This window comes from Mirounga angustirostris, unplaced genomic scaffold, assembly GCF_029215605.1.
Source record: "Mirounga angustirostris isolate CCGP_5_RB_7025 unplaced genomic scaffold, mMirAng1.0.hap1 SCAF_11, whole genome shotgun sequence".
In the NCBI taxonomy this organism is placed as follows: domain Eukaryota; kingdom Metazoa; phylum Chordata; class Mammalia; order Carnivora; family Phocidae; genus Mirounga; species Mirounga angustirostris.
This window is the reverse complement of record NW_026991719.1, coordinates 122,372,408-122,397,217: the sequence shown is the minus strand read 5'-3', so window position 1 is coordinate 122,397,217 and position 24,810 is coordinate 122,372,408. Positions and strand designations below refer to the sequence as shown.

The following is a 24,810-nucleotide window of genomic DNA, read 5'->3' as shown; positions in this document are numbered from 1 at the left end:
GTTACAGACCAAGCAGGAAAGGCTTTGCCATCCCGGTGTTCCCCTCTCCCCCAGACTGCAGGCTCGAGCCCGTGCCAGGGGGTCTCGTGTGTGCTGGACACCAGTTGAGCCCGGTTTGGACATGGCAGCAGCTGCCCACGTGAAACCGTGCCCCCCTTGTCCGGGGTGACAGCGTCAGTGCTCCTTGTCCCTCCTGGAACGAACGGCCCTTGGCCCGGAGCGTCCGCTTGCTTCCGCTCTGCCTCGTGGCTCCAGCCACAGCTCCTGGAGCCCCGGCACTGCTAGTTCAAGGCCCGGGCCCAGCCGGCACAATTTCGGTTGCGGACAGACACGCCGCCTCAGACCTTCACAAATCCACCCTTCCAGTGGCTGTTTCTAGTCTCAGCCACTTTGTCCAGTATTTCCGGCTTCAGGTCACGCCCGGCGGTTGTCTGACAGCCGATATTCCCACGGCGCAGGGGAGCCCCGAGCATTCCTTGCTTTCCGTGGCTTTCTGGCCGTGGCAGCCACGGTGTGTGTGGAGGATTCCAAGGGGGAAATGATGATGTCCCATGAAGGCGTGACACCCCCCGGGCACGACAGGTGTGCCAGCAGCATCTACTTCTGCAACAGAACACGTACGTCTCCGATACAGGCTCGTAAAAAAATACTTTAACAGAGTATACTGTACAGAACTAGGATTGGACACGGTATATTACAAGGCTAAAAGATTCGTATAAATACTATACAGGCACGGAGTCCCTCCGTTGGAAGGGGCTCACCGGGGGGCCGGAACACCCGCCGTCAGCACTGCCAGCACGGCGCGGACGCGGCGCCGGGCTGTAGCTACACCTCCTCCTGACTACACCCCGACGGCGGACTCGAAGCTGCGTGGCGGGGCCAGCCTGGCTTCAGATAACGTTTCCGAAGAACACTTCCGATGGGAATCGTAGCACTTTGAAAACCAGTTCCTTCTCTGGCCTAGTCAGCCATCCCTACCAGAGCCCAGCCAGCTCCCGAGGCAGCCGCCTGGAGGAGGGGATCGCCCTCTCCTTGTCGCGCGCGCTCCCTCCATCATGCCCACGGCCGCTGACACCCACCCCCCAGCCCACACTGCGCGTGCCCGTCCCCTGCCACGTGTGCGTCCGTCGCGGTGAGTCACTGGTAGGCATTGAGTGCAAACAAGGCATGAGATGCAAGTCGCCGGAGCCCCAGCTCCAGCTCCAGTTCCGGGTGGGGTAAACAAAGAGGCAGAGGAGGCTAGAAGACAGCGTGCGTCCTGGTCCGCTTGCGTTCCGTTCCAGGGAGTGGTGTCTAATCTGGCATTTCAATATTTAATTTGGGAGGCGGGAGGACGTATTTACCAGGGCTCTGGGTGATAACCACCCTGGTCTTCTTCCGAAACACTGGAGCAATTTTAGGAGGTTCTGGAACTGGGGTTTCTTCCGTTTCCTCATTATCTTCATGATGGAGGTCGTAGGAAATGTTTCCATATTCTCTCAAAAACGGGAAGATTTCAAGCAGAAACTGACAGAAATCCTTGCGAATCCCAAACCACCCTGAAAAAGAAGGATGTACTTTTTCAAACACTGGCCTCCACTGAATCTCCTTGTCACTTTACTTTCCCAGTCATGAAGTTTTATTCGTACAACGTAATGCTTCACCCTGATGCCTTAGAAATGAAGATCGAGCGAGGCCTGGATACCCACCAAGGGCAAGAAGAAAGGCCTGTGGCTCCCTGGCTCTGCGAGTGGGCTTCCCAGACTGGCAGCAACCACAGGGCGTGCTGCGACCTCGCTAGAGATCAGGCAGTGGCTGGGGTGGAGGGGTCCCTCTGATGGGCCTCCAGCGGCTAGGACTGCTCTGGCACGTCTCTGACGGGTACCTGCGCCGTCGAGGCTACGTCACCGTCCCCTCGTCTTCCCCAGCTGGGATGTGCTGACACAGGCCAAAGAATGTCAAGCATGTCAAGCAAAAAAGGGATTTCGGGCAGCCTCTGGCAGCCACGCTGGTCCAGGCCGGCAGGCAGCCTGAGCTCCCGGGGCCCCCTCAACGCTGCTTCTCTGAGGCGTGCTCTTGCTGTCTGTACCCCGGGACCGTCAGCTCAGTGCTGGCTCTCCCAGGGCACACCCCCACCCCCCACCGCCCCGCCTCCTGGCTTCCAGAATGGCACGCTCCGGCGCTACCTGCAGAGAGGCTTACAGTCTAGTAAGGAAGGAACTGTTGTCAAGATCACTTCAAAACTGAAATGTGCCATCGTGCAGGTGGGGAGGAGAGAGGGCAAGCAGGTCACCACTGACAAGCCACACTGATGTCAGCAATGTCGCTGGGGAGAGCCAGGAGGACACAGAACCTAAGAGCACTCCCAGGGTTTGGTGGGTGACATGGATTTTGATCTAATCCTTGGGAGCCTCTGGGAAGCAGGGCTGAGAGGCGACCTAGCACGCTCAGCCCTACCTCAGATGGCAGAGTGCGCCATTAGGGAGGTCATGGTACAGGGCGCGGAGAGCAAGGCTGACAGCGCACCCTTCCCTTGGAAGGCCCCAGGTCTTCCTCGGGCGACCTCCTTAACTGGGACCCTCAGGCTCATCCTTTCACAGAGTGGGGCCACACACACTCACGCGCGCGCGCGCACACACACACACACACACACACAGGTCAAGGGCTTCTGAAGTGCTGAATACGTACAGTGGTTTCCTCCCTTCTGTCCAAATGTGGTTGCCATCAGAGTGATCAAGGAAAGCCAAAGAGGGACAAATATCGGGATACAAGAGAATGCGTTGTGGCCGTCCAGTTTGTGAACCAACAGGATCTGAGGAAAGAGAAATAGTTGAGGTTCTATTGATAAAGCATCTGAGGATGGACAATGGCTGAGATCAGTCCACCCTTCCCTTGTCAGGTCTCATAAGGGGGAAGGTCGGCTCCACGGGAGACTGGAGAAACCCTCTATTCTGGGGGGAAGCGCAAGGTAAACTCTCATATCCCTCTTTAGGACGAAGCAAAATCTGTCTACCTGGGAAGTGTCCACCACCAGGCTTGTTACGGGAAGCTCCTGCTGGTGTTTGTTCTAAAGCATCAACAGTGCCCAGTCTCTAATTCTGCACCAACTCCCTCTTCCTAGATGTAGACACATCAACACACACTGGTGCATCATGGCTACGGAGACTCCCTGCTCGCCCCCTTCCCCAAAAGAAAGGATGCTCTAATTCTACCATCATGCTCTCCATCCCTCCATCCTCTGCGGTGCTTTCGGAGGGCCGTCGCAGGGAAGGGTGGGATTCAGGGCCTGAAGAGTTCTGCTGTCGACAGCTTACCTCAAAAGTAAGGAGAGGCACGACGATGGTCATCCAGCTCAGTGCCATTGTTATGTGTGTCCTTCGCTGTTCTGCAATCACATCCATGGAACGCAGGAACAGGACAGACCACACGATGTAATAGAGGACCACCAGGCACAGAAAGGACATGAGAATCCACAGAGGGACACACACGACCTGAAGGAAGGAGAAAGAAGTCGGTAGGGTCTGTGCCCAGCACCTGCAGGCGGGCCTAGCCATGCCCTGGCGGACGGCCGCAGCTAGGACGGCCCAGCTCGGCGGCACTGAGGATGGCCTGGGCCGCCGCCGCTCCGGGCCACGCTCCGCCACGGGCCGCGCTCGGGCTGGAGGGCCCGGCAGCTGCCCGGCTAAGACAGGACGTCACGCGGCCCGCACCTGGCTCTGCCCCGAGGGCAACAGGGCGGCCCGCGCCCCCCTGCCCACTTGCCCCACCTTGCCCTGACAGCCCCCCCCCCCGGTTCACGGCTGTTTGCCGGCCCGGCCCGATGCTGCCCTCCGCTCACGCGCGCGGGACGCCGAGAGGGCTCTGCCGCCCGGTCCCTGCCACCTCGCCCAGGCGGCTTCCACGCCTGCGGCGCCGCACCACAGCTTGCTTCACCCCGACAGGGGCGCACAGGAGCCCCCGGGCCTCCCCAGGCTCCCCTGTGTGGTCTTCCTCCCTCCTGCACTGGCCCTTGGATCCGTCTGGCATCCCTCTGTCTCGCTATCAAGCAGTAAATTGACTGTTTTCCCCTGGTGGACAGGTCTATGACTTTCCACACACTCATGTGCAGAGCTGTGTATGCCCAGGCAGGACGCAGGACAGCTGCTTCACCCCACGGGACTCCCTCGTGCGGTCCTTCACGGTGTCATACCCTCACCGCACCCCAACGCCTGGCACCCACTGGCCCATTCCCTCTCGCTACGCTTCGGTTGTTTCAAGAGCACCCCACGGCACCGCTGTCTGCGGCTGCCTTCTTCCCTCTTCCCTCAAGCCAGAGTCGTGAGGCTCCCCCCCCCCGCTTGCTGCGGGTGACGACAGGCTGTTTCTTTTTATTGCCAAGTGGCGTTCCAGAGGGTGGACGCGCCACTGCCCGTGCGTCCAGCACCCATGGAAGGAAACTGCGGTGCTTTCCCGCATTTGGCTGTCCCGAATAAAGCTGCTACCAACACTCAGGCACGGGTTTTTGTCCAGCCCTGCAGCGCCATTCCCCTAGGGGACATAGCCCGGATTGGCCCTGCTAAATAGTATGTCAACCCCGTGTTGAACTTGCCATGAAACGGCCCAACTGCTTGTCAGAGCGCCTCTACAACTCGGCATCCCCACCAGCGATGTGCAAGTGTCGCCGTCCCTCCCCACCCTCCCCTGCGCTCCGGTTCGTGTTTTAGCTCTGCCCTCTGATGAGTGTATCCTGGGACCTCATCCTGACCTTGATTTGCCCTTCCCTACTGGGTAATGATGTCCTGTCCTTGTGCTTATTTGCCATATGTATATCCTCTTTGTGAATTGTCTTTCCAAGTCTTCTGTCAATTTTAAAATTAGGTTGTTTTTTGAGTTTTGAAAGTTAAGATGTTTTGGATCCAAGTCCTCGTTTGGACACATGTTTTGCGAATATTTTCTTTTACTCTGTGGCCTGTCTTTTCATTCATTTCATTTCAGTTCTGAGCTGCTCTTATGGACCTTGTTGTTAGTTGTTAGTGCCACTTATAGGGACTCCTGATCTAACCCCAGGTTCCCAAAGATTTTCTCCTATGCTTTCTTCAGATAGTTCTTCGGTTTTCCATTTTGTTTTTAGAACTATGACTTGAGTTGGTGTGTGATTTTTAATCCTCTCAAGTAGCCTGGAGTTTCTGATGGTAGGTTTTGCTGTACAATCTATGGAGGGTCTCTTCCCAGGGCCCTTCCTCATTTAGCAGCGCTCACTTAGCCACCTTCCTCCCCCCCCCCCCCCCCCCGGGATCATAGTGATCATAGCAGCTTCCCTCGGTCTCTCCTGATCACTGTGAGAAGCATGCCATCAGACTGTTCCATCTGCTGACTGGGGCTGGAAAAACCTCTCCGCTCACCTACAAAAAACATTTATAATTCATCTTTTTTTTTTCTGATTGCACCTTATACTAAAATGTTGGTCTTACTTAGATTTCTTTCCTCCATATCACAACAGAAAATCCTGAACCCAATTACCTTTCTCCAGATATACCACCCTAAAGATGGAGGACAGGTACCCGAACATTTTGTATTATGACTGTTTTATCAAAGACTTTGGGCAGAGACGATGAGTTCTGCCTTTATTCATTATGGAGGTGACTATGTTCCCTTATTTTCTTCCCTGTCACCAAATGAATATTTTCTCTTTTTGCTATACTTGGTACTTTTTTTTTTTTAAGGTAAACCATGTTCATAACAGAAAATGTCTTATGTGCAAAAGGACACATCAAGCAGCAGTGGGAGTGGGGACCCAAAACCCCAGCACGACCTCACCTCCCAGAGGCCACGTGCCTCCTCTCTGTCGGTTCTCACCTGCCTTCTAGGCATGCATAGCAGGAAGTCCAAGTCCTACTGGCTTATCTGTAGCTTGCTATGAATATATAATGACATGTGTACGTACCCATATCCACCCCCGTTCCCACCCCCTTCTATCCATCTACGCAATTTCAACCAAACACCCAGGAACTGAAGCCACAGGTTCTGAGCAGGAGTGTCCAGTGGCACAACTTGTTTGAAAAGCAAGTCGGGGGTGCAGCCTGTCTTCCAAAATCTCAAGTTCCCACCCTCTGGCCCAGTAATACTGTCTCTGGAGTCCTTCCTAAGAAAATAATGAAAAGAATCAGGGGAAGATTTTTAGGCACAAAAATATATGTTACATCATGATTTATAATCACACTGGTATCAACTTCAATATTCGGAAGGGGATGTTTGGTAAATGCATTTGAAGAACATTGCATCAATTAAACTTTAAAAATTATGTTTATAAACACCTTTTATTGCCAGGGGAAAATGCTCATGATGCGTTAGGATGAGAGCGCAGCGCCCAAAACCGTGTGCGCCGCACAGGCTCAGCGGCCTTCACGAAGCGGTAACATCCGGCACAGGAAACCCGGGACACTGGCCATGCTCTCTCCCAGTGGGTTACGGGTCATTATCATTCGATTACCTAAGCTGTCTGTCTTTTCCAAGTTTTCTACAAGGAACACAAATTACTTTTATAATTAAAAAAAGAAAAGTTTATTTAAGGATTTAAAAAGTTACATACAAGCCAGGGCCAGTGGATGATCTTGTCCAGTCTTAAGGCAATGAATATAAACTGCAGGATGTTGACAGAACACAGTATTTCTAACTAAAAATGAAGAGAAGAATCAGTTAAGCAAAGTAAAAGTTGTATTGAATACTGCAATTATTTGGTTAACAAACTAAAAGGCAATGCAAATTATAATACGGGAAAAGTTTGATGAAGTTATACTGGGACCTCCTGATTTTCTGCACCGGGGAGCGAAGCAACGCGGCGACAGCAAGAAACCTGCCCGCCGGTCTCCTGCCTCGGCCCCTCTGCTTAGCGGCTGCCTGCCCTTTATGCTCTACCAAACAACAGCCTTGTTTCCGGGCTCGCTGGGTAGAGGCAATCCGCGGCAGACAGCACAAGCGTCCTTCCTGCCCCTACCCGTAACATACCTGCACTTCTTTCTTGTACCCAGGACTCAGCTCCCCACCTCTTCCTTTCTGGCTCCTTGAGGACCTTGTCACATCAAGACATCAATTACGGATTCTTTATTGCATCGTTAACCTCTCCTGTTCCACTGATCCCTCCCAGAAGCACAGACACAAGTTCAACTCATTCCCATTAAACACAAAAGAGCCCCAAGACCAAATGAGCCCCTCCCTCCCTGGAGCCAGCATCCGCTCCCAGGCCTAGCACTTTGTTACCATCCAGCTCAGTGAGACAGCGTGAACGCTCCAGCCCGTGGCCTCCCCATTCCGAGCTCCCAGCACTGCGATCCGGCCTCCAGCCCCGACCACTGGCAACTGCTCCGTCAAGGTCGTCAGTAACCTCTACGGCATCAGACCACCTGTGTCAGATCATCCTACGGGGCATCTGTGTGGCATCTCTTTCCAGGAGCCCGGCACAGTCTCGCCCTCCTCCTGGTGCTCTTGCAGCTCCTTTTCAGTCTCCTCCTCTCCTTGAACCCTGATGCCCCCCAGAGCCTTCAACTTGGTCTTCTGTCCGCACTGGAGAGACACGGACACGAACACACAGGCTTCCCCTCGCTCGCCCTGCTGTCTACCCAGCCCCAGCTTGGGTGGCCTCCTGCTGGCTGTTCCACCCGGCTCTGTCTCTGACTCAGCCTTCCTGCTGTGGCCCAGACCCGGCTCTCCCAGGGGTGCCTCAGCCAGAGCCAGTCCCAGACTGAGTCCATTAGCCCCTCACACCTTCACCCCGTCCGCCCTCCCTTGCTGTAAGGCGCCGCGGCGGCCCAGTGACCCAAGGACCCAAGCCACACCACCAGCAAGCACCATCTCCTCCTTTCCCACTCCTGCATGCTCCGTCACTGCGCCCTGTCCTCTCCACCAGCCCGACGACTACTGTCTCATCAGGCCTTTCTCTCTTCACCAGCCACCACCCCCAATGCCTCCAACAGCCCCCTGACTAGCCTCCCAGCCTCCAGTCTGGAAGGCTCTCTGCTCCCAAATGCCCGCCAGGCCGTCTTCCTTCTGGTGGCAGCACTCGCTACTCTTCCGTGGCTTGCCACTGCCTACAAAATGAAAATCACGGGAAGCCGTCTGATCTGGCCCAGAGCTTCCCCAGAGTTCTCGTTCGCAGGGCATTTTGTGAGGGAGCAATTCTTTCCGAGGCCTCTGGGCTGAAAGAAATCCTTAACAGTTCCACTGGGTTAAGTAATTAGATCTAAACTTAGTATATTTCTGTCCTAAGTAGCCATCTAAAAAAAAATAGTAACTCCCATAAATCAAAAGAAAAATATGATTTTTACTTCACTCCTAAATAACCACGACTAATTCCCATGAGGTCGTGCGTGCCTGTTGGGCGCCGCACCCGCCATCCTCATTAGCTGTTCTCCACACAGAGTTTCGCACAGCACGACCTTCTCCTCGCGGCAACTGCCAACAACCCAGCTTCTTCTCCAATATCGTCAAAACTAATGTAGGGTGACCTAATCATAAAACTGTAAACTACTTGGAGGTATCCCCGCAGCTGGTGGGTATCATCGCTTTTCCCTCAAAAATGTCCACTCTCCCACGGTGCCCTGGGAGTTCACTATGGCGGCCTGCAGCAGCTCAGCACATGCCTGAGGACTGAGGATCTGGCCCCTACGTGGCCCAGTTCCTCTCTACAGCCTTCCCTTCCCCCAACTCCCACCACTCTCTTTCCACTTCATGCTCCAGGCAATTTTTTTTTTATTGTGGTAAAATACACACAACAGAAAACTTCCCGTCTTAACCATCTTTAGCTGTATAGCTCAGCAGCGGCACTAAGTACATTCATACTGTTGTGCGACTGTCACCAACATCCATCTCCAGAAGTCTTTGCATCTTGCAAAACCGTGCTTCAGTCACATTGCGGTCACCAGAGTTCACTCAGCATGACAGATTTTCTCCTGCCTCTACGCCTTTGTGTGTGTGAGTCCCTCTGCCTGGAAAATATCATCCCCTACCCCACCTGCACAGGGCGCCCTGGCAAACCCCACTCTTCCTTCATGTCTCTGTGCAAGCCTATCCCCAGGCACCCCCTAGCAAACATAGTACTCCTCCTCCTGGGACACAAGCACCAAGAGGGAGCTCGACTCCGGGCATGGCGCTTCTTCCCCTAGGTAGGAACACCCAGTGTGACTACATGAACGACTTAGTTTTTGTAATTCCACATTAGGAAAATATGGTTTCGTGCCCAGTGTAATCCGGGCCCTTGTATATACTTTTACTTTCTAAGAAACAAAGTTCCAAATTTTTACATGTATCTTAAACTTCCTCCTTAGTCGCTATCCGGCTACATTTAGATGGCTCTCTCGGTGCTTTTCGACCTGGGCGCCACGGCCCCTGCCCTAGGAAGAGGCTGGGAACGGTGCAGGGGCGCCCCTGGGTCTCTCACGCACTTATGGGGAGAGCCCCTCCACCAGCATTTAGTGGGCGGAGGTCAGGCAGAGGCGTCCCGCAGTGCGTAAGACGGTCCTGCTCGACAAAGCATTTCCTATCCAGAAGGCCACCGGCCCATGTCCCTCCCCCACCGAGAAATGTTGAGCCAAACAGGGACTACCTGGAATGTGTGACCTCAGTGATTCTGGTTTATGTAAGCCTTTGCAAATGTTTTTTTTTTTTTTTTTTTTTTTTAAGATTTTATTTATTTGAGAGAGAGAATGAGATAGAGCGAGCATGAGAGGGGGGAGGGTCAGAGGGAGAAGCAGGCTCCCCGCCGAGCAGGGAGCCCGATGCGGGACTCGATCCCGGGACTCCAGGATCATGACCTGAGCCGAAGGCAGTCGCTTAACCGACTGAGCCACCCAGGCGCCCCTGCAAATGGTTTCTGAAGCCTGGTTTGGCTCCGCCTGTGCAGGTAGTAGCGAAACCACGCAAAGCAGCGGGTGGAAATGGTGCCTTGACCAGCACAGAGACACGGAGTCAGGCGACGCTGGAAAAGGAGTCCGGAGCTGGCATCAAAACCTGAGTCCGACCACGTAAATTCAGGAGGCAACAGCATGGAAGTGGCAGTGGAGACAGAAAGGAAGCAAGATCATCCGCAGTGTGGCTCACAAGTACGCACAGTGAGGACAGAAAATGCCCAAGCCTAGAATCCTCAGCAGCAACAAAGGAGCCAAAGCAGAGGGGGCCAGTCTAGCCAAAGGCCCAGGAGTGTCAGGAGCCACAGCGGGCCTGGTGGTCAGAAAAAAAGGACTGGAAGGGCCCACTGGATCTGGCCAGTGTCCTGGGAGTGGGGGAGCTGAGCGGGGAGCCAGGGGTCAGAAGGGCTCTGCTGGAGGGAGCCTTTCTGTGGACGAAGAGAAAGGCACAAGAGCCAGACAGAGGACTGAGAAGCTTTTGCTGCTGTCGTTTTGCTTTCTCTTTCAGATGCGAGAGCCCAGTGTTACCAGACAGAGCGTGGATGGACATAGGAGCAAATGCCCGGAGGAACCGGAAGGGGTGAGGGTCTGCCTGCAGCGGGGAGGAGCACCATGCAGAGGCCTGACAGGTACCAGGTTGCCCGGGGGCGAGGAGGGTCTCTGTGCTTCCCAACCTTGCTCTCAGGACTGTCACCCAAGGCATCTTTCAGACATCTTTTTCCGAATTGTGCTCCCTCAAGAAGTGTTCGTCCCCCTGGAAAGCAGCCAGAGGGGCCTTGCAGACAAGTGGCCGGGTTGAGGAAGGCGGGGGGGGAAGTGAGCCCTCAGATGGCCCTCCCTCCATGGTCGCTGCTGCGGGACTGGCCACGCTCCCCTGTGCCCTTGCCCTCTCCCCGGTGGAGACTAAGCGTCCTGGTGCTCAGGGCTCAGGGTCCTGTTCCATTGGGTTCCTACAGAGCCTTGCTCCCTCACCAGCCCTCTCTACGGGAGCCTTCCGGCCCCACTGCCACTCTCCTTCCTGCGCTTGTTACTCACCCAGCTCAAAACCAAGCCTCCCTAGCATCCAGTTCTCCCCTCGCCCCGTCCGTGTAGGGCTTTGGGCCCTCAGCTTCCGTGCGGTTCGGTGTGCAGGCTCCGGGGTCGGGCTGACTGACGTGTGATCCTGGCCCCGGCCCTGCCCCTTAACGAATGGCCAGGAACAAATCCCTTCCCCTGTCGTAAAACAGGGGTGGCCGCTGCATCTACTTCACCAGGACACTACCGCCCGGGAAGAAACCAGCCCGGGGCCCGGCGCACGGTAAGTGCTCAAGAAATGTGACCTGCTGTCACCTTCCGTACTGGTACTAGGACTGCTCACGCCGCTTTTTGATTCAGCTGCGTCTCCCCTATGTCGAGGCACAAAGGGCTCGAAGCGAACTGGGGAGCAGATGAAACGCTAGATCACGGGGTCTGCGGTGGCGTGGCGCTTGCTCTGAGGTGTCCATGTGCCCGGGCTACACAGGACCGCTTACTGAAGCGAGCACGGGTCTAGGTATTGCTGTGAAAGGACTGCCTTTCAGTAAAGACCATCCTTGAGACTGTGGGTGGTTGCCTCGAATGAGTTAGAAAGCCTGAGGTTTCCTGGAGAGGACGAAATTCTGTTTCAAGACGCCAGCATCGACTCGGGCTGCATCTTCAGCCTACCGGTCCGCCCTATGAATTTCAGACTTGTCAGCCCCACCAGTCCATGAGCCAGATCCTTAAAATTAATCAATTGCACTCTCTCTCCCCCTCCCTCCCTTCCTTCCTCCCTCCCCCCTTTCCCCACCTCTCCTATTGGCTCTGTTTCTCAGGAGAAGCCTGACCAACACTGGGGACTAGGGAAAGCCATGGAGCTGGACGGAGCCTGCGTTCTAAGTCAAGAAAGAGAACCATGATTATTTCCATCAGCTTTTGTTTCCTTACATACCATAATCTAGAGTTACAGACTAATCTCTTCCTAACAAAGGGCAAGAAATGTACATTACAATAACAGACCAAAACATTTTACTTTTTAAAACATTCTTGAATATATGAAATCTCACCTCTAGTGACCTGTCATGTCGAAAGCCCCAAACACAAGCTGCAACGGACACCGGGGAGACAAAGAACAGCGGCATGAAGACCAGAAGCCAGAAATGGCTTCCTCTTTCAATCCTGTCACAGACCAGAACTTCAAACATCAACAGGAGCAAGTGGATGCCCACTGCAATTAACATGGCTTTAAACTCCACACACGTTTCTCCTTCTGCTCTAAAAAGAGACATCAGAAGAAGAAGAAAAATACTCAGTTCAGAATCTCCAAAACAGGCAGGCAGTCCAGGTCAAATACCAACTTATGTTGATACTATGAACGATATTTATAAATCTGACAAAAAGCAAAGGAAGTTAGGTAAAAAGGGAACTTACACTTAATCTTTAATGGGCAATCTTTCAAACGTCAAAGAACTACTACATGACAATAAATGAACATTACAATCAAACCAAAGTTTTAACTGGATAACGACATTCTCAGAAGTGACAGCCAGAGTTATTACTCCCCTGACAGTAAACATAAATGCTTGTGTTCATAACTTTAAATTAAACTACTTCCAAGATTATTCAAGCTGATTGCTTCTACTACTAAAAACGGACAAATATCCCTTAAATTTCATGATCCTCATCTCTCAACAAATTAAAAACCATGTAAATCACATTTCATGCAATACTATAAAAATAACTAGCTTTATGAATAAGCGCGGGTTATATTTCAAGAAAATATAATAACTATTGTTAGGTGCTATTTTAAAAATGCCGGTAAAATTATGAACGTCTTTTTATTTTCCTTTCTATTCCATGAGGATGAATTAACACCTGCAGATGAAAGAGAAGGAAGAGCAGTTAAAACTGTTTTTAAACAAAATCAGGTTACTTAGCTGTTTAAGTACCATGCAGGAACTCATCAGATTAACAACTGAAAAATAATTAGGCTGCTAAACAGGGCAATGCTTAAAAAATGCATTTGGAAGGCCCACAGTGTTTCATTCAAAATACAGATAAACATTTATGATGTATCTTCTTGGTGATAAATACACCTGAGGTTAGGACACAGAGAACATGAAGCCAGTGGTCACCTGTATAGGACCCACCAACATTCCACCGGAGAATGTGAACACCGAATGGCCATGCCTGCACACTCACTACATTCAACCACACACACACAGTTCCTTTTCTCGCTCTAAAAATCTTAAATTAAACCAGCTGGGCAAAGCTCAAATAGCTTCTCAATATCAATGAGTGGAACCTAACATGTTTAGTTATTTAACTTTTCATTCTTTGAGTCATAAATATTAGATATCTGAAAATATCTCATAAAAAAGAAAAGATTTGCCAGCTGTACAGGTGATCTCAAAAAAGAGAAAAGGAAGTCGAAGGACTTGCAAACAGCTACACACAAACGTCCCCCATCTGCCAAGGCTCTCTGCAGGACTGCTCTAAGGTTCGCAGCTATGCCTGTAGCGATGTGTGTGACATGAGCTGATCAAGACCGAAACACCTGCCCTTCTCGCATGTGAGCAGCTGCCCACGTGGCACTCCTTCCCTCCCCGTCTTCCTGCTGAGGGTTGAGAAGAGCCCCTCAAGTGTCCCTTTTCCCTTTCTGAAGTGCCAGCCTCTGAGAGGGAGAAGAGACTCTTTGGGCCCCAGCAGCACTAGGCTGCACACCGGAGCTGAGCCAACTCCAGGAACCTGAAAGAGCTGCGGCAGCCGAGAAGAAAGGCACAGAGGGCTTGAAGGTAAAGCTTACCCCTCTGCCTGGCCCCCAAAGGCTCTGCTCTCCTTCACAGCATCTGGGCCTCATCTTGCCCTGTCTCAGCGACACACTGTTTCCTGGCCAAGCTACCCTCCCAACACGCATACTGCTAACAGTCCTAAAATCCCAGGACTAGGAGATTGGGACAAGAGGAACCCCAATTCCAGGACTGAACTGGAGACGGATATATCCCTGATGACCAAAGCCAGGCTTCTGTTTTAGGGAACTGCTCCTGCAAACATGATAGTTTTATACTTCCTAGCCCAGCATGATACAACAGTTCGATATTTTGGATGCTCTTTCTATTACGTTGGCTTTTGTGGGAGGGCTAGGATCTCAAGCAGCCCAAACGACACTGCTTTTATTTAAAAATGCATATCAAACCCCTAATTTTTAAACTACTTAGAAGAGAACTCAGTTTGCCTATATTACAGTTCTTATAAAACCCCAGAGAGGCTGAAAAAAACAGTCCTTAGTCAAAAGTGAAAAACAAGATATTGCTCCCTCAGGGTAGAGACCAGTGGGTTTTATAAAGCAGTATTACCGATATTGGGGATTTCGTGCCCAGACTCCAGTTCCAACTGAGGCTCCAACAATAACCATCAACTTCCACAGCCATATTGGAGCAAAGACAGCCCAGTAACTCCACTGAATGATGCCATCCAGACGAAGGGCCAGCAGCACAGAGAACAGCAGGAGACAGGCATAGATGAGGAATTTACTAGGAGAAAAGTAAAATGATTAAAGATGACTCACTTTTACAACTATGTGACACTGAAAGGGAGAGTCATAACAGCAGCATTTTTGAGCACGTGTGAAGAGTCACTAATTCAACAATCATATATTGAAAAGCTCTACGTAGTAGACATACTGTGTTAGGGGAGTCTGGAAACATAAAGGAGACTAAAATAAGTTCCCTGCTTTCCAGGGCCTTCTGGTAGGAGGGAGGCCACACAGAAACACAGAATTTTAATACAGAATGGTGTGTGCCAGAATGGTGCGAGGGTAGAGCGTGACGGGAACCCAGAAGAACAAATCTGGATTCTGTCTGGGGGCACTAGGAAGCAGAGAAGTGATGCCCCTGGAGCTGGTTCCAGAAGATATGTGGAAAGCTGCCAGGCAAGAAAGACTGAGATGAGGAAGCATTCCAAGCAGAAGGAACTAGATGTACCAAAACATGGAGACTGAAAAAGGCTGACATGTTTAGGATATGGTCAAGTTTCGTCACTGGCTAATTATTTGATTCTATTTTTAAAAAGATATGGCATTTTTAATCTGCCGTGTTCAGATACAGTAACATTTTAGTACATGTATTATACTTTCTGTGACTGAACAGATTATATACACACACACACACACACACACACACTCACATTTCACATAAAAGGGACTTCCTGAAGAGGATGTCCTTAAAATATTAATTAGAAATTACACTGTTGAGGACTTCTAGTTCTAGCTTTGATGAAGTAAGAGGAATGGGGCTTTTCTTCCCACCTTAAACAATAAACTGGACAAAATATAGGAGACAAGAGTTTTCAGATACTAGACAACAAAGGCTGTGTCCAGCAAAGGACTGTGATGACAGGAAGGAAAGAACGAAAGAAAGAAAGGAAGTGAGTTTAATTACTGCTCCAGCTTACTGCCTAGAAGCAGTTCCCAGGACCAGCAAGAAGGTAGTTAACACCCAACCCTACTGACAATTACAAGAAATGTAAATCGTTTATCAGTTAAAAGACAAGAACTGTCAGATTGGATTAAAAAGCAGGACAACTATATGCTATCTAAAAGAAACCCACTTCATCTGTCTATAAAATCACAGATTAAAACTAAAAGGACAGAAAAAGTTATACCAAGCAAGCACTAACTAAAAGAAACCTGGAGTGACATATTAATATCTGTTTCAGTCTTCTGTTGCTCTAACAAATCACCACAAACTTAGCAGGTTAAAACAATACAATTTTATGATCTCACAGTTATATATGTCAGAAGTCCAGGCAAGCTTGGTTAATTTTGCTGCTCAGATGCTTATAAGGCTGAAATCAAGATGTCAGTTGGCTGGGCTCTTATCAAGGGATTCTGGGAAGAATCTGCTTCCAAGTTCATTCAGGTTGCTGGCAATTTGGTTTCTCATGGCTGTAGGACTGAGATCCCAGTTTCTTCACTGGCTGTCAGCTCGGGGCTGCCCTTGGATCCTAGAGGGCTCTCTCTGAGGAAGCCTTTACATCTCAAAGCCTGCAGCAGCATACTGAATCTTTCTCACACTTAGACTTCTTCTGACGTCTCCTTCTGCCACATTGCTCCTGCTTCCAGCAAAAGTTCTCTGCTTAAGGGCTCATGTGATTAGACTGGGTCCACCTGGATAACCCAGGATACTATTCCTATCAAGTCCATAACTGTGGTAGGCAGAATTCTAAAGATATTCCCCCAAATTCCTGTCCCCTGGTTATTCAATCAAACACTAATCTAGGCACTACCAAGAAAGCACTTTGTAGATGGAATTAAGGTTACTAATCAGGGGACCTTAAAATAGGGAGATTAACCTAGATTATCCAGGTGAGCCCAATGTAATCATATGAATCCTTAAAAGCAGAAAAAGGAGGCCTACGAGTCAAGAGAGATGTAGCAGAAGCGGAGAGATGGGTTAGAAGGGGAAGTCAGAAAAATTCTAAACATGAGAAGGATTCAACCTGCCTTTGCTGGCTTTGAAGACGGAGGAAGGGAGCCATGAGCCAAGGAATGCAGGCAGATTCTAGAAGTTGAGGATGATTCCTGCTGACAGCCAGCAAGAAAAATGGGGTTCTCAGCTCTACAACCGCAAGGAACTAAATTCTGACAACAACCCAAAGGGTCTGGAAGCAGATGAATCCCCAGAGCCCCAGAAAGGAATGCGGCCCACACCTTGATTTGGGCCTTGTGAGACTCTAAGCGGAAAACCCAACTTAGCCCTGGTACACCTGTACTTCTGACCCATAGAAATGTGAGATAGTAAGTTCTGTGTAGTTTTAAGACACTAAATCTGTGGTAATTTGTCATGGAAACAATAGAAACTAGTACTATAACCTTAGATACTTCTGCAAAGTCCCCCTTACCCTGTAACAGGACAGTAAGAGGCTCCAGGGCTTAGGGCCTGGATATCTTTGCGGGGCTACTCTGCCTGCCACAATCTAAGACAAGTATGTTTTTGAACAAGAAATATTACCAGGGACAAATAGGGGCAGTTCATAATGATAAAGAGGTCAATTTGTTGAAGAGGATCTAACAACTGTACATACTTGTGTACCTAATAACAAAGCTTCACAATATATGTAGAAAATATTAAGGAAAAATGGAAAAATCCATAATTATTATTGAAAATTAACACTTCTCTCTCAATAACTGATAGAACACATAGAAATTACTAAAACTGTATCAACCAACATGACCTAATTGATACTGATAAAGCATTCCTCCTACAACAGCAGAATACAAATTCCTTTCAAATGCACATGGAATATTCACCAAGACAGACTGAAATCTGGGTCATAAAACAAGACTCAACAAATTTAAAAGGATCAAAATCATACAAAGTAAATCTACATACACAATGAAATTAAACTAAAAATCAACAACATAAAGATATCTGGAAAATTCTCAAAATGCTTGCAAATTAAATAACACTATTCTAAATAATCCATAGGTAAAAGAAAACAAACACAAGGAGAATCTGAAAAATTCCAGACTAAATGGAAGTGGACATACAGCTTACTAAAATTTGTGAGCTCCAGCTAAAGCAGTACTTAAGGGAACTTTATAGCATCAAATGTTTTCGTTAGAAAAGATCTAAAGTCAATGATCTAAGATGCCCCTTAAGACACTAGGAAGAGGGGCACCTGAGTGGTTCAGTTGGCTGGGCATCTGCCTTTGGCTCAGGTGCTTGGTGGGGTGTCTGCTGCTCCCTCTCCCTTTGCCCCTCCCCCTACTTTTGCACTCTCTCCAGCTCCCTCTCTCTCAAATAAATAAATTTAAAAAAAAAAGAAACTAGGAAGAGAAGGAAATTTTAAAAAGTATGCAGAAGGAAGGAAATGATAAATACAAGTGCAGAAAAAAAAATCAATGAATCTAAAACCTGGTTCTTTGAAAAGATCAAGAAAAATAGTAAACCTATAGCCAGAGTGAGCAGAAAAAAATAGTAGACAAAAATCACCAATATCAGAAATGAAAGCAGGGACATTACTACAAATCCTACAAACATTACAGAGATTAGAAGGGGATATTATGAACAACTTTATGCAAGTAAATTTCTTAAAGAAAGACATTATCAAAGTTCACACAAGAAGAAATACTTTCACATCCCTATATCTATGAAATAAATTAAAATTGTAGTTAAAATCCTTCTCATGAAGAAAATGTCAAGCTCTGAAAAAAACCTATCAAATACATAAAGAAGAAATAGTACCAACTTTGCACAAATTCTTACAGAAAAAGATGGGAGAGGGATATTTCCCAATTTATTTTATGAGGCCAGCATTACCCTGATACCAAAACCTGATCAAGAAAGAAAACTATAAACCAATACCCTTCATGAAGATAAATGCAAAAACCCTTTAAAAATTATCAAACTGGGGTGCCTGGGTGGCTCAGTTGTTAAGCGTCTGCCTTCGGCTCAGGTCATGATCATAGGTTCCTGGGATCGAGCCCCGCATCAGGCTCCTTGCTCGGCAGGGGGCCTGCTTCTCCATCTCCCACTTCCCCTGCTTGTGTTCCCTCTCTCGCTGTGTCTCTCTGTTAAATAAATAAATAAAAATCTTTTTAAAAAATTATCAAACTGAGTCCAGCAATATATAAAAAGGATATTACAGTATGACCAAGTGTGGTTTAGTCAGGATTGCAAGCTTGGCTTGACATTTGAAACGAATAATGTAATTCATTGTATTAACAGAATGAAAAAAAATGATTATCTCAACAGTTTCAGCAAAAGCATTTGACATAATTCACTACCCATTCAACATAAAAGCTCTAAACAAATTAGGAATAGAAGGGTATCTATGAAAATAATGTTTAATGGTGCAAGACTAAATATTTTCCCTTTAGAAACAAGGCAAGTACCTCCACTTCAATACACCTATTCAACATTGTTCTGGAGGTCTAGCCATAACAATAATACATGAAAAAGAAATAAAAGCAATAAAGAATTGAAAGGAAGGAGTAAATCTGATATTTGCAGACAATATGACTATCTGTGTAGAAAATCCTCGCTAATCTACCCCCCCAAAAAACCCATTTCCAAATCAAATCAGTGAATTTAGCAAAGTTGCAGGATACAAGGTAAATGTACAAAAAATATTACTGTATTTCTTTATGCTAGCAATGAAAAATTGGACACTGAGATTTAAAAAAAAAACAGCTATCATTTACTGGGGTGCCTGGGTGGCTCAGTCGTTGGGCATCTGCCTTCGGCTCAGGTCATGATCCCAGGGTCCTGGGATCGAGCCCCATGTCGGGCTTCCTGCTCCGTGGGAAGCCTGCTTCCTCCTCTCCCACTCCCCCTGCTTGTGTTCCCTCTCTCGCCTCTGTCAAATAAATAAAATCTTTTTTTTAAAAAAACTGTCATTTACTGCAACTTTCCTATAAATCTAAAACTATTCTAAAATTAAAAGCTCATGAAAAGACTGCCATTTACAATCATCAAAATATGAAACACTGAAATAAACAAAATACGTGCAAGACTTGTACACTGAAACCTACCAAACACTATCGAGAAAAATTAAAGATCTAAATAAACGGAGAGATACACTATGTTTATAGATTAGAAAATTGAATATTGTTAAGATTTACATACTCTGTGTATTAATTTCCTATGGTTGCTATAACAAATTACCACCAACTTGGTGGCTTAAAATAATAGACATTTATTCTCTTATAGTTCTGGAGGCCAGAGGTCCAAAATAGATTTCACTATTTTCACTAAGGTGTCAGCAGGGCCCATTCCCCCTGGAGACCTGGGGGAGAATCCATTCCTTGCCTTTTTCAGTTTCTATAATTATATTCCTTGCACTCCTTAGACCTCTTTCTCCATCATCAAAACCAGCAGTGCAGCATCTTCAAATCTTTTTCTTTGCTCACATCACATTGCCTTCTTGTGTTAATAGTACGTCCTTCTGCCTCCTTCTTATATGGAAACCCATGACTGCATTTAGGACCCACCTAGATAATCCTAGATACTGTCCCCATTTCAAGATCTTTAACTTAATCACATATTTTATGACATAAGCTAATATTCACCTTTTTGCCACAGAAGGTAATATTCACAAGTTCCATGGATTAGGAAGTGGTTATCTTTGACAGCCATTGTTTAGCCTACCACACCCATCAAAGTATTCTAAAGATTCAACACAATCCCAGTGAAAATGCCTCTGTAGAAACTGACACAGTGATTCTAAAAGTTATGTGAAAATGAAAGGACCCATAATGGGCAAAATAATTGTGAGAAAGAACAAAGTTGGAGAATCTATACTACATGCTTTCAAGGCTTATTATAAAGTTACAATAATCAAGACAATGTGGTATTAGCATCAGGAGAGATACAGAGAACAGAATGGAATCCAAAAACAGACTCATACATATATGGTCAGTTAATTTTTGACAAAGGTGCCAAGGCAATTCAATGGAGAAAGGATTGTGTTTCAACAGATGGTGTTGAAACAGTTGGATAGATAAGGAACATGCACCTACACTCTTAACCTCATGGCTTATACAAACATTTATGTGAAATCGATCCCAGACCTACACATAATAGCCCAAACTGTAAAACATCTAGGAAACATAGGAGGGAAAAACACTTGCCACCTAGCGTTAGGAAAAGATTTCTTAGATGGGATACAAAACTGGACTTCTTCAAAATTAAAAACCATCAATCTCCAAAAGAGACAATTTAAAAAATGAAAACCCACAAGCCACAAACTGGGAGAACCTATTCTGAAAACATATATCTGACAAAGTACCTGTACCCAGTACATATAAAGGACTTTTACAACTAAAAAATGAGAAAACAATCTAATTTAAAAATGGCCAAAAAAGATAAGAACAGACACTCCATCAGAGAAGTTATATAAAAGGCAAATAAGCACATGAAAAGATACTCGAATTTCCAGGCATTAAGGAAATACAATATCAATGCAATCAAATAACAAGATAAAACGACACGTTCACCACAATGGCTAAAATTAAAATGATCAACTTAGACAATTATTGCTAAGGATGTGGAACAACTGGGATTCTCACGTATTGCTGCTGAGAATGCAAAACAGTATAGCCACTTTAGAAAACACTCTGGCAGTTTTTTTATTTTTTTATTTTTTAAAGATTTTATTTATTTATTTGAGAGAGAGAATGAGAGAGAGAGAGCATGAGAGGGGGGAGGGTCAGAGGGAGAAGCAGACTCCCCGCCGAGCAGGGAGCCCGATGCGGGACTCGATCCCGGGACTCCGGGATCATGACCTGAGCCGAAGGCAGTTGCCCAACCAACTGAGCCACCCAGGCACCCTGGCAGTTTTTTTAAAGGACATACTCTATGGCCCAGCAATCCCAGGCCTAGGTATTTACTCAAGAAAATGAAAAGCATATGTCCACACAAAGACTTGTATTCAAATGTTCAAAGCAGCTTTATTTGTAATAGCCACTGGCACCAACCCAAATGTCCATCAACTGGTGAACAGTTAAACTAATGGTGGTCTATCTGTTCAATGGAATACTAATCAGCAGTAAAAAGGAACAAAGCAGGGATGCATGCAACAACACGCATAAACCTCAAATGCACTATGCTAAGTAAAATAACTCAAACTGGAAACACAACATACTGTACGACTCCATTTAGTTGATGTTCTGGAAAAGGCAAAAAGTGAAGATACAGAAAATATATCAGTGTGGTTACCAGTGGCTGTCTGGGAGGAAAAAGTTGACTACAAAGGGGCATGAGGGAATTGTTTTTGCAGTGATGGAACTGTGCTGTATCTAGCACTTTGGGTGGTGGTTACACAAACAGATGGATTTATCAAAACGCAGAAGACTATGCACTAAAAAAGGATACATTTTACTGCATGTAAAATATAGTTCAATAAACCTGGCATATCTATTGATGTACCTATGTGTACACACCCCCCTTAGTAGCTGACATTTACAGGACGTTTATGACATGTCAAGACTGAGCTGCTTTTCATGCACTATCTCACTTCAGCCTCACAGCAGCCTTGCGAAGGAGGCACTTTCACTATTCCCATTTTACAGATGAGGAACGAAGGCTTAGAAGTTAAATAACTTGTCCAAACAGCTAGCAGTTCACAGAGCTGGGATTCACACTAAGATCTATTTGACATTTGACCCCAAAGTCCTTTTAATACTGACATTATACTGATAATTCAACATTCTTGGAAAAGCATCTGCAGAGATACACACTGAGAATTAACAATGATCTCCAGTGGGGAGGATTAAGGACAGTCTTTACATTCTTATGACTAGTTTTTTTTCAAGGTACACGTACTGTACTTGCATTATGAAAAACAATGTAAGAAACTTCAATTGGAAAAAAGGGGGAAGGTTGTAAGGAGATGGGACCTACAAAAGTCAACTCAGAAGCAAACCTCCAAGAATGTAAACCACAGTGGGAGGACCATCAGATTTGGAAAGGTTGCTAACTGGAATATATATATTGCCTTTTTGCGCCATAGTATTCTCGTGTTTAAAATCAGAGTAATATATACCTCATAAGGTGGTTGTGAATACAAGATAATGAATATGAAAAGTGCTTTGTGTAAAGCACTACATTAGTGGTTCTCAAAATATTTTGTACGACTCCTTTACATTCTTAAAAATTACTGAGGAACCCAAAGAGCTTTGTTTATATGGGTTATACCTACTATTATTTACTGTATCAGATTTTTAAACTTATTTTTGAAATATTTATTAATTCATTTAAAAATAACAATAAAGTCATTATATGTTAACATAAGTAACATAATTTTAATGAAAAAAATTATTTTCCAAAATTTGTACAGTTTTGAAAATTTTTTAAATGTCTGGCTTCATAAAAGACACCTAGGTTTTAATATCTACATCTGCATTCATTCTGTTGCAATATGTTGTTTTGGTTCAAGCATATGAAGAAAATCTGGCTTCACAGAGATTTGTAGTTAGAAACGAACTGAGTATTTTAATAGCTCTTTCAGATAATGGTGGATATTCTTCTTTGACAGGATACCAAAAGTCAACCAGTGGTAGTTTTCTGAAGGTTAACTGTGATGTGGAATCTGAAACCCTATCACTGAACTTCTTGTAGTCTGCTACATTAAAATCCATTGGTCTCTCTGGCACTTTGAAGGAATGTTTTATCCCTACATAATTATAATACCATGTAGGTTGATTGGAAAATATTAGTTCACTAATAAAGATCTTTCAAATGCTGACACATTTCACTATACAAAGGCAAAAATCACATTAGTTGTTGTCATAACCCACTTCATCAGAAATATGTAAGTATTGGGAGGCTGTCAAGTTCATGGGGGTAGATAAAACTTTTCAAAAATCCTGATTTTCCCTTGAAAGCTCAAATTTTACTGTTTGCAAAAACACCATCAGTTGTTCTCCTTGTTGAAAACACTGAAGGCACTCCAACAAGTTTTCTTTTACATTTTAAGTTAGATTTGTGTTTATTGTATATCAGTGCTGTTATTTCCAAGTTACAGGTTCACTTGGATTTTCAAGAAAAATGTCTGCCAAGTGCCCTAATACAAACAGCCATAGTCTTGCCTGTGAGTTGTCCTCCCAGGTAAAAACTGTATTCCACGAAGAAAGGCAGCTTGCAGCCCAGGCACACAAATGGGTTTTTTGTGTTGTCGTTGTTTGTTTTTTTGTTGTTGTTGCTGTTGTTGAAGTAATCTCTGCACCCAACATGGGGCTTGAACTTACAACCCTGAGATCAAGAGTCACAGGCTCTACTGACTGAGCCAACTGGGCGCCCCCACAAGTGTTTGCCCTTGAGTCAACCACTGTACTTCAGTATACAGCTGACAGCCATTCTGCATTCTTCCTATTTTGTCACACAGAATATTAAAATGGATGTATACTCAAGGTCAGTATTTAGTGAGACTGGTATTTTTGTATGCTTTAAGGACATCCTTAGGGGAAGCTGGCTGTTTTGTTTTGTTTTGTTTTTCCCACTGCCAGCGTACTGCATTGAAGAATCCAGTGACTACTGGTCCAGTTTCGTGTCACCGGCTTGATTTGTGCTCAGGTGGCAGCAGTTTACCCAGCACTGCTTTGTCCCGTCAGTGCAAATGTCAACCCAGAGAGAGGCAAACATCTTAGTATTATGAAAACAGTTGTGGCCTTGCAGAGCCCTAGAAAGGTTCTCAAGTGCCCCCCTCAGGGGTCTGTGAAAAATGCTTTGCTAACTGCTGCACTGAATACATGTTAGTTATGATTATTAATGCTCAAAACTAAGGGAGGCTTTTATGAGCTGCTACAAAGAAAGCTACCACTGAAAGACACCAAGGTAAGAACGACCTCATCACTAGACACTGGAGAAGACAAAGGCTTGAGGGGGACGCACAAGCTAATAGAAATGGAGTGATCACCACAGAGAAAGGAATCAGCACAAGCGACTTTTTCTTCTCTGAAAGCCCAGGGGGGAATAGTGCAAAAACTAGAAAACCAGAACCAATTTGTCAACCAAAGCCTATGGCTACACATATCATTACCAGAAACAATGGATTTGAAAACAGATAATTTTTGTTTAAAAAAATAAGTGAATTAGAACATTAACAAATGCAAGGACAATGGTAAACACAGGATTCATAGGTAAATTAAATAATACATGGAGGTAAAATTTTTCTAAAGGATTTTCAAACTATAAACAAAAAATAGATGAGGTACAGGGAGAGTAAACCCTCTGAGCTAAATTCATGATCTTCCCTAAAAGAGAGGTGTTTTTTTTTTTTTTTTAATTGAAGAAAATACTAGAAATACCAAAACGTTTAAAATGTTGGGAAAGTGATTGCTTTATAATTTTTGATGTAATTTAAAAGGAAATTAAGAGTTCAGGGTCTATTCCATGAAAAATGAAAAACAGAAACTTAGAACAGATAATAATACAAAAATATAATTCCTACTTCA

At 46.2% G+C, this 24,810-nt stretch overlaps 1 protein-coding gene across 7 annotated transcripts in view; it reads right to left on the bottom strand.

Annotated features, from left to right (window-relative positions):
• Positions 1-1,287: 1,287 nt before the first annotated feature.
• The window catches only part of TMEM185A (transmembrane protein 185A), a 33,098-nt gene continuing 9,575 nt past the window's right edge, over positions 1,288-24,810 (bottom strand). For 4 of the 7 annotated variants that reach the window (XM_064574657.1, XM_064574656.1, XM_064574660.1 and 1 more), the window contains 6 exons: positions 14,210-14,386; positions 11,921-12,128; positions 6,548-6,631; positions 3,294-3,470; positions 2,668-2,791; positions 1,288-1,538 (listed from right to left, as the gene is read on the bottom strand). In XM_064574657.1, coding sequence (XP_064430727.1) covers positions 1,294-1,538; positions 2,668-2,791; positions 3,294-3,470; positions 6,548-6,631; positions 11,921-12,128; positions 14,210-14,386 — 1,015 coding nt within the window. In that variant the 3' untranslated portion in view covers positions 1,288-1,293. Of the gene's footprint in view, positions 1,539-2,667; positions 2,792-3,293; positions 3,471-6,547; positions 6,632-11,920; positions 12,129-14,209; positions 14,387-18,220; positions 18,427-24,810 lie in introns of those variants that run through there. The other 3 variants (XM_054509477.2, XM_064574662.1, XM_064574658.1) reach the window with 3 other exon arrangements.